General features: G+C 37.3%; 1 protein-coding gene across 1 annotated transcript in view; it reads left to right on the top strand.

Moving 5' to 3' along the window:
* The first annotated feature begins 365 nt into the window (after positions 1-365).
* The window catches only part of LOC110021062 (protein SHOOT GRAVITROPISM 6), a 156,878-nt gene continuing 147,237 nt past the window's right edge, over positions 366-10,006 (top strand). The window contains 5 exon segments of the mRNA XM_020719393.1: positions 366-512; positions 609-699; positions 800-854; positions 932-1,063; positions 8,837-8,908. Of these exon segments, the coding sequence (XP_020575052.1) occupies positions 479-512; positions 609-699; positions 800-854; positions 932-1,063; positions 8,837-8,908 (384 nt within the window). The 5' untranslated portion in view covers positions 366-478.

Raw genomic sequence — 10,006 nt, 5'->3', positions numbered from 1 at the left:
CTTTTTTAATTTAAATGATTTATTCGTACACTAATATTTATTTTAATTCACAAAAAATTTATCCAATTTACACAAAACTTTAATATGTTTTTTAGGGTTACTTACATATATGCTTCACAAATCTTATGTATTTACGTATAAAATATGTATAAAACTCTAATCTTTAATATTAAATTAAAAATATTACTATTATTTATTTTAAGAAAGTAAATATTTTCATGCATAAATTGATATATAAATATGAAAATTGCTTGAATATATTTTCTAAATTTTATTTCAGAAGAAATAAGAAACCCATGTACTTTAAAAAATTGTTCGCCTGTAGCTACATGTCCTCTTCCCAACAAATATAAAGCCTTTACTTGATGAGCTGTCACCGCTCACCCCATTTCTTCCTCGCTTCCCCGTTCCATTCTCATTCGTATTCATCAATAACGTCCCCGATTCCGCAGTGGTTCGCCCAATTTCTTCGCCCGCCATGGCGAACACCTCAAATCCTCTCCCTGCTCCAGGTATTTATCCATTCCCTTCCCTGACTGCGTCACGCTGCTCATCTTAAATCGTTTTCATTACTCGCATTCATTCTCTTTCCTCACGCTTGTGTTCAGAGGCCGTGCTGGTGCTGGTCTCATCCCTCGCGGACGAATCTTCGCTTGTTCGCGATGCCTCCGTCTCCGCACTCAAGGAAATCGCACCACTGTAATAGCCCCGCACTATTTAATCATCCTTTTTTCCCGAAATTCTTATATCACTTGCTTTTTCAATGCTCTTTGGCTTATTTTTTGAAATGGACTGATAGGCATCCTCTTATCGTACTTGACTGCTGCTGCGCTGTCTCGAGAGGTGCACGCCGGGTAATTATAGGTTTTAATGTTGTAACGTCTTGCGTTACTGGATTTGTATCTTAATATTGCCGGGCATGCTGTTGCAGCGGTTTGCAAATATGGCCGGTTTGTTTTCAGTGATGGCTTGTGCTGTGCGTGCCATGGATAAGAGAGACGTGGACCCTGCTCTAATGACTAAGCTCGCAAAGATTGCAACGGCTGAGATAATTACTTCAAAGGTTTTGTTTATGTTTCTTTCCCATATTGCTGAATCTTTAGTTTGATTTCTGCTACTTTGGCGTAATAGGAATCGCATTATTATGGCTTTCTGAAGCTATCATGTCAAACTACGGCTCATTGCTCTGTAAGAGCGTAGCTTCAGTTCCATTTTCTACATTGTTGAGGTTATTTGTCTTCTTTAAAAATTGTCCTTTCGTCATGGTCACTGTAGATAACTAATCATTCAACCTTATCACTTGGTTTAGTCAATATACTATTAAAGTTTGCATATTTATGAGAGTTATTTGACTAATATCGTTATAAATATTTTTTGTGAAATCTGAAGACTAAGATGTATAATGATTGTAAAACATATATATTTTTTATTAATAATTAAAAATCAAGGAGTTGTTTGCTTTGGTAATAATGAGATGAATCTTATGAGTCATACAGTGAGGTTACTAGAGAGGGTGAAATGAAGTTTGTAAAAAATATGATTAATTTTGATGAATCAATTAGTAGCATATAATAAGGATCACTTACGGAAGATAATATTGTTCTTAGGTTACTAATTACATGTATAGGGCAAGGGAAGGACATTCTTATTATTTTTATTGATTTTGAAATATGATTAAGCGCTAGAAGAATAGTTTTATTGGGCATAAAATAGAAAAAATTCTGCATCAATGTTATAATGAAGTTGTTAATAATGTGCATGATAGATGGGTATGATATAACTAGTTGTGGAGTGTTTAAAATATTTTTGTTTGCAGTAGCAGACTAGGAGTGCATTGTCGGTTATTATGGTAGTCATCATCATTTTTTTCTTATGAATGCTCTTACTAAATTTTTTGTACTTTTTATAGATAGTATAGTTCAGATTGGTGGATTATTTCTAAAGCAAATGAACGGTTAGAATTATGGAGAAAATTTAATATCTTAAGGAGCTAAATAAACATGATAAGTTAAGTACTTGATATGCAATTATAGTGGATCTGAAGTTGCACATTATGAGAGTAATGTTGAGGTTAAAATATTCATATCTATTAGGTTTACAGATCCTAGACCTATAATATTATGAATGAAGCTATATAAAGTAAATTATAGAGTCAATTAAAATGAAGAAGTGATTCACTAAATGATAAGAGAATAACAAGGAGACTTGAAGTCTAATTTTTCAAAATCTTGATATGATTGACTATGTCGTATGCATCCTGGTTTTAAGCAATAAAGAGGTCACTGCTAACTGAGTTTAATGTGATAGAATGAGAATATTAAAATGAATGTATGGTAAAATTGAGATAGATAATAAATCTTAGGAAAATTATTTAAACTTTGCATAAATCCAAATTACCTGGTTCCATTAAGATCATTGAATCTCATTTGCAAACCTAATTTTTCAAGCATATTCAAAATTCTCATTGGTGGTAGATGCCTACTAGAGTTACCCACACAAATTCATCCTGTACACCCTGAGACTTCTTGAACGGTAGTATGATGGAGGTGAATCAAATATTTTAATAATTTATATTTTCATTTATGATAGGAACTTCTATTTATATAGATGAAGGGTTTGGATGATAAATTCATATATGAGTTGTGGAATTATGTGATTAATGCTCACCCATGTGGAACAAAATTTAAATTTATGTTCATCCAACATTCCATCTCAAACATATTGGCTGTCAAATTCATTTTTTACTTGTCATTACTGGGAGTAGAACATGTGGCCAATGAGGACAGAAAAATGACACAGAATCTGACTATTTAAACAATTATGATCCCATAAAATCTAAAGGGTAAAGTTCAGATGTCCTGCAAAATTCTTCTGCTTGACGAGAGGCAATTTTATATTGCTCCTTAAAGCATTTTAGCCTAGCTTCGTAATTAAAATCTCAGAAACCTATTGGAACCTTTTTTTATAATAAACTAGAACTGTTCATGATGGCAACAATTGCTTTTAAATCACAAATCTAAGGGTCTTATTTCATTGGTTCAATATGCTCCAGTGTCATAATCAACAAATAAAACTTAATCATAACCGTTCTAAAGTACTGAACTCAACATGAAGTTACAGTTCAACAAACTCAAGGGCTGGATTGACAAAGCCTTCTAGCTTAAAAACTTAAACTCTAATATGTCTTGCTAATTTAACAAGTTCCCCTAGCCAAACTGGCATGAATATTTGAGGGTTTAGTAAATATCATGTTCAAATTTTATCCTTGCGGGCTTAATAAGCTTAAAGATCAAACTGGCACGCTCACCCACAAGCTTAATGTTCAAACAGTATCATCAATTCCATCTCCAATTGATATATTGGTGTTAGTGATATCGAAGCTCTCAAACCACAATAGGAAAAATAAAATATTATTACTCAAAAAGAACATAGGGTTACAAGCAAAGGCACTTGAAACTAGGAAATAACAAGGTCACAACACGATTCAACTAGGGCTTAGGTCGATGGAGGTGGTGCTGCGGTTTACAGAGGAAAAGCTTGCATTGAAGTGGGGGAATGGCCAGAAGGCAACAAAAATGGCAAGGGACGACTGCAGTTGGCTGTTGGATGGCAGGAAGGTTGGTGGCTGCAGGGTATGGTGAGATGGCTACAACAGAGAATTGTTAGCAGGGTGTTGGAAGGGTCGGGTAGGCTCACAGGATGCAGCAGTGTCATCGGACGGCTGGACAATGATATGGCATTAAGGGAAGGGCTTGTGGGGTTATGGAGATGATGCTGAAAGGTAGGATAGGGGTAGAATAGCAAAAGAAAGGAGTAGCAGGACAGTTAAGGTGGAGGTATGAGACAACGAAACAACTAAACAGGTGGCCGGGATAGTGAGGGGCAGCGAAGGGGAACGATGGTAGACTGTGGGACAACAAAAGGGAGGGTTGTTTGGGGACTGCGACGGTAAGGGGGATGGTTGGAAAGGTTGTGGAGGAATTTGTTAAGGATAAATATCCTTGCGGGATCAAGCTATAGCCGGAGCACCACTCGAACCCTTGGAGTTGGTTTCCACCTTAGATAATTTACAGCCGAAGCACCTTCTTGCTTCTGATATAGCCCCAAAAGGGGAACGCCAATAGTTGACAACCGTCTTGAACAGAAACGTTGGCAAAAAACTGAAAATGTAAAACAAAGGAACCACATAAATAAAACCTAGATACTTAGGATTGGACTCGCCTATGGAAAGGATGCTCCAAAACAACATGGACCAGTTCAATCTAGATGATAGAATCGTGGGCATGGCTCTCGCGACTCTTTACGCTTGCACCCACCTGTAGGAGAAGGTGTTAAGGGGGGGGGGGGGGTTCTGTTAGCTACCGCAACAGTCCCTGTGGTTCGGAGAGCTTCGTCCTTATTTCTTGAAGCTTCTGTCTCCTCATATAGTCAGGTCGATCATGTTCAATGTGGTGAAGCTACTGTAACTTCTTGGTAAGTCACTCCTGTCGACATTGTCATTCCAAAGCACTTATGGATAGAATAAATATCCATTTGCTTTTGACACAATATTGGGTAGCTGCATATAATCGTAGATTCTCCCAAAGTAACTCTCGAGCCACTAGTTCTGTAATTGACCTATTCCACTTTTTGTTACTCGACTGAATGTATCTGATAAATATGTAAGGATGATTCAATTTTGGGATGAACTCTATGGCAGATTGAGCAACTCTCACTAGCAACCATTCAAAAGAGACCTATTCTCCTATGGTAGGACCTGGATTTCATTGAAGAATTTTCTTCGCCATCAAGCTCCAACAACTTCCAAGGCTGTTGTTTATCCATCCCGCCTAATCATCTGCAGGAGTTATACTGTTGAATATATTTTAACACCTAATTAACTCCATATAGTCTTCCAGAAGCAGCATAAAAGAACCTCATCTCTGACATATTGGACCTCCCTCAGTAGGGGCAACTCAAAAAGGAGTCTATCTATCTGAAAAGTATGAGTTTCTCTTATACTCAAAAAGGAGTCTATCTATCTGAAAAGTATGAGTTTCTCTTATATGGGGTTGCTAGGTGTCCAATGTCGGTTCCTCAGACTTATATGACCGTCTGGGATCACCAATGTGAATTCTATTGGTGTTTCTCTTATGACCTCAACTTGAAGCATTCATCCCTCATCGACTGAGATTTGGCCTTTCTTCTTTATATTATCATCTTCTTTAGTGTCTATTGTATTATTACTCCTTTCTTCAATAGTTTCCCGCTCAATGAAAGATATCATCTCCCTAGTTGTGAAATTTGCTTCAATATGCCTAAATTTGTGGCACTTGAAACATTTTTTAGCTTGGATAAATTTAGGAATACTGGTTTGTTCCACCTGTTCTCTACTTCGAATTAGTTTCTCCTCAAATGGGCCAGCTTGAATTTTTTCCCTGAGTATACTCTGGCTATAAGATTTCGGAGTTGAACCTTGCTTGTAAGATGTGGTAGTCGTCCGACAATGTAGTCCCTCTACTTTTGAAACTAGGGTTTGAACATCCGGTTTGTAGTGAGCTGGTAGGAATTGATGCTGCATCTCCCGTTTCATCTGGGAATAGAGTTTTCCCTCCACTGAGATGCACTCTTCCTTAACTTACTGGTGGCTAGTTTCACTATTCTGGAAACTATTCTATTAGGTGAGACGACCTGACACTCAAAAACACATTCCAAGGTCCCGAGCCACTCGATGACCTCATTCTGATCCATGTGGTCATGAAAATATGACAAATTAATTTTTATTTTAAAATTTTGACTTCTCAGATATTACATGTCAAGTTTTTGGGGTAAAGATTACACATTCTTGACGCCCGTATGGTGGACAAGATTCACTCCATTTCTTCTATCTATCAACTCACCGTTGTGGTTTAGGGTGACCTGTCTGGATGGTCTTCTTTTCTCAATTTTATTTGGCCGTTATAACACTCGACAGAGTTGTCATTGTATCTCTTCTATGGTAAATTTCTGATTAGCATTTGAGTAGTACCTTATCGGTGACATGTTTACGATTTGAGATTGGATATGTGGAAGTGGGTATATAGAGACGATGTAGGGCGAGAAGAAAAAATTTATAGGTGGGGAGGTGCGAGGTATGCTAGAAACCATAGCACTCGTGTTAAGCTAGCTTTGATATCAAATTATACTGGAGTTAATCCAAACCACAATTGGTAAAACAAATATTATTACTCAAAAAACAAATAGGATTACAAACAAAGACACTTGGAAATAGGAAATAACAAAGACAACACGACTCAAGTAGGGCTTAGATTGAGAGAGGTGGTGCTTCAATATACCAAGGAAAAGCTCACATGGAGGTGGGGGAATGGTCGGACGACATAATGGGATGACTGCGATTGGTTGTCGGATGGCAAGAAGGTGGGCAATCGCAGGGATGGTGAGGTGGCTGCAACAGTGCGGTGGGCTATCAAATGGTAGGAAGGTGTGCGGGCCGCAGGGGATGGTGAATTTCTCTCTTATGACCTCAGCTTTAAGCTTTCCTCCCTCATTGGTTGGGATCTGGTCTTTCTTCTTTGTGACATCACCTTCTTTAGTGTCTACTATATTATTGCTCATTTCTTTAAGAGTTCCCTGCTAAGTGAAATATATGATCTCCTTGTGAAATCTGCTTCAATATATCCAAATTCGTGGTTGTTGAAATACTTTTTACCTGAGATAAATTTAGGAATATTGGTTTACTCTACCTGTACTCTACTCCGAATTAGTTTCTCCGCAGACAGGGCCAACTTAGATGTTCCCTTTGGTATAATTTGGCTATAAGATCCTATGATTGAAGCCTGCTTGTAAGATGTGATAGTCGTTTGATGATATGATCTATCCACTTTTGAAACTAGAGTTTGAATATCCGGTCTGTAATGAGCTGACAAGAATTGACATTGTATCTTCTGTTTCACCTTGGACCAGATGGTAATATTACTATTCTTGTTGTCGAAGAACCTTCAGGTTGGCCCACCAATGAGATGCCTGGCGGCTAGTTTCAACATTCCGTCAGGTGGGACGTCCTAACACTGAAAAATACATTCCAAGGTCTTGAACCACTCGATCACATCATTTCGATCCATGTGGTCATCAAAATATGAAAAATCCACTTTTACTTCAAAATTCTGTCTTCTCAAATATTTCATGTCAAGTCTTCGGAGTACTTCTTCATTCTTTACATCCATATGGCGAAAAATTTTCACCCAATTCCTTTGATCTATCAAGTCACCGTTGTGGCTTTGGGTATCCTTTCCTCAATTTCATCTAGCCATTGTAGCCCTCGGCGGAGTTGTCACTGTATCTCTTCCATAATAAACTTGGAAAACAAATATTCTTACTCAAAAAACAGATAGGGTTACAAGCAAAGATACTTGGAATTAGGAAATAACAAAGACAAAACACGTCTCAACTAGGGTTTAGGTTGAGGGAGTCGGGTGCTGTTGTTTATCAAGGAAAAACTCACATGGAAGTGGGGGAATGGTCGGACAACAACTTGGGATGACTGCGGTTGGTTGTTGGATGGCAGTAAGGTGGGCAGCCGCAGGGATGGTGAGGTGGCTGCAACAAAGAAGTGGTGGTTGGTCATTGGGAGGGTCGGGTAGGCTCTCAATAGCAAGAAGAGGAGTTATAGGGCGTTGGATGGCTGGACGACGATGTGACAGTAAGGGAAGGGCTTGAGAGGCTGCGACGATGATGTTAGATGGTGGGACAGGGGTTGAACAACAACAGAAAGGAGTGGGGGGCTGCGATAGCGAATGTGGAGGTCTGGGACAGCGAAAGAAGCGAAGCTGGTGGCTGGGATAGTGAGTTGTAGCGAAGGGGAAGGGCGATGGACTGCGGGACAATAAAGGGGAGAGTTGTCCGGGGACTACATCAACGGGGTGGATGGTTGGATAGGTTGTGGAGTTGTGTAAGGATAAATATCCCTGCGGGATCAATTTATTGCGGGAGCATTGCTCGAACCATTGGAGACGACCATCACCTCGGACGGGTTACAGCCGCAACATCATATCGCCTTCAAATACAATCGTAGAAGGGGAATAGCGGCAACAGATAGCTGTCTTGAACAGAAACATACGCCAAAAACTGAAAATCTAAAACAAGGGAATCACATAAATAAGCTTTAGATACTTAGGATTGTATCCCCCTATGAAAAGGAGGCACCAAACCAATGTCAGAGAGCCGGTCGGCCCTCCCAGGTCTGGGCCCTGACGGTAGAATCGCGGTACAGGGCTCTCGCAGCTCTTTACGCCCGTGCATTGTTGCATAAGTTGCGGAAAGAAAAGGGGATTGGGGGTAAGCTTCCACTTCAGTCAGTTATGTAGATGCATCCTTTTTGTGATTTTGAAACATCAAGGCACATTACTTGGCAGAAAATGCCCTACTAATCAAACCATAAATACCACTTGTATGAATTATATTAAAATCTTACATAGCAAGAAAGTTGACTATTGAGCAAGTTACTATTGCTTCCGTTTTTTTGCTTCTTGAAAAGCAGCTTTTATTGGGTTGAATTGTTCACCTCCACTCTCTTATGGTTTGTATTCTCTATTTTGAAACCTTTGTTGTTGATTGCTGCGAGTTAAGAAATTACTCTCCACTTATCCTGATTTAGTTGCTGTTCATTTACTAGTTTCTAACAAATCACACCAAATGTAAGGTAAGGCTGATTCTTCGCTCATTTTTTCTTCCATGTTAAATCTTTGAGTGCTTAACTGCATTTATCATTGGTTAGGATTAAGAAACTTCTGTATTCTTTTGATAATATTTATGCTGTTGATATCAGGCTTTTAACTGAATTATCTTTTATCATGTCCAGGATCTGGATGCTGAGTGGCAAAGAGCTGCAGCTAGTTTACTTGTTTCGATAGGATCCCATGTGCCTGATTTGGTAACTACACCAAAAGTTTAGTCTTTAATGGATGAAGTGGAGCTTGATTTTTTTTTACTATGACATATTGTTTGGTCCGCCCTTAATCTTTAAAGATTTATAAGAATTAACGTAGAGTATTGTTTTTGAGTTAGTCTATCACAACGCCTTGACTCTGTATTTTTGGATTCTTACTATCTTGAAGTAGAAACTTAGATTTAGGCTCTATTTGGTAACATTTTCTATTCCTTGATGACCTGTTCAAAACAACTGTGTCAGTTTTTGGTGTGTTTGGTTAGGGGGTTATTTGTTTCTGTGAGTAAAATTCTGAGCTTTTGGAAATGAACTTTCTAGAACGATGGATTGATCTTACATTCAACTCTAGTGTTTTTTTTTTTTCATTTTCATGATGAAAATGCCCTGATTGACTCCCTAATAATGGTTTAACTTAAGAGTAGTTAGTAAATGGGTCTAACTAAATGGTTAATTTGAAGACTGATGTGGCTGATTAATCTTGTATTAAATAATACTTCAAAATGCATAATTAGACTGATTGGGAATGGGTTACTGTATTCATTATTAAGATTAATTACATAATTACTGATTTATGATATCGTTTTTAGGTATTTTAATTGATCATATATTAATTAATTATTAAATTAAATTAAATATTTCATTACATAATTACTGATTTATCATATCGTATTTAGGTATTTTAATTGATCATATGTTAATTAATTATTAAATTAAATTAAATATTTCATTTTGCATTAGTTAATAATTTGGACCTTAAACTAGCATAATTGATAAGGTTAATTAATTATTGATTTGCTATTAGTATAATCAAGTAATCATCATCTATTAATTTATTAAAAATTTAGGAGTGTGAAGTTCATTTAATAATGTACTTAAGCTTCTGCGTTGTACAACAAAAATAAATTTTTTGGCGTTGTCGGCCGTTATTTTAAACTTTATGGTTTTTTTGAAAAAAAAAGAGATATAATATTTGTAAGATATGAAAATAGTTTTGATGTAAATATGATCTTTGAAAGTAATATTTTAATTTTAAAATAGATGAGACCAAACGAGTATCACATTTTGGATAGTTTGGATGACTGA

The sequence above is a fragment of the Phalaenopsis equestris genome, unplaced genomic scaffold (genome assembly GCF_001263595.1).
Source record: "Phalaenopsis equestris unplaced genomic scaffold, ASM126359v1 Scaffold000118, whole genome shotgun sequence".
Lineage (NCBI taxonomy): Eukaryota > Viridiplantae > Streptophyta > Magnoliopsida > Asparagales > Orchidaceae > Phalaenopsis > Phalaenopsis equestris.
The sequence above is the reverse complement of the archived record's forward strand: the minus strand, read 5'-3'. Positions and strand labels throughout refer to the sequence as shown.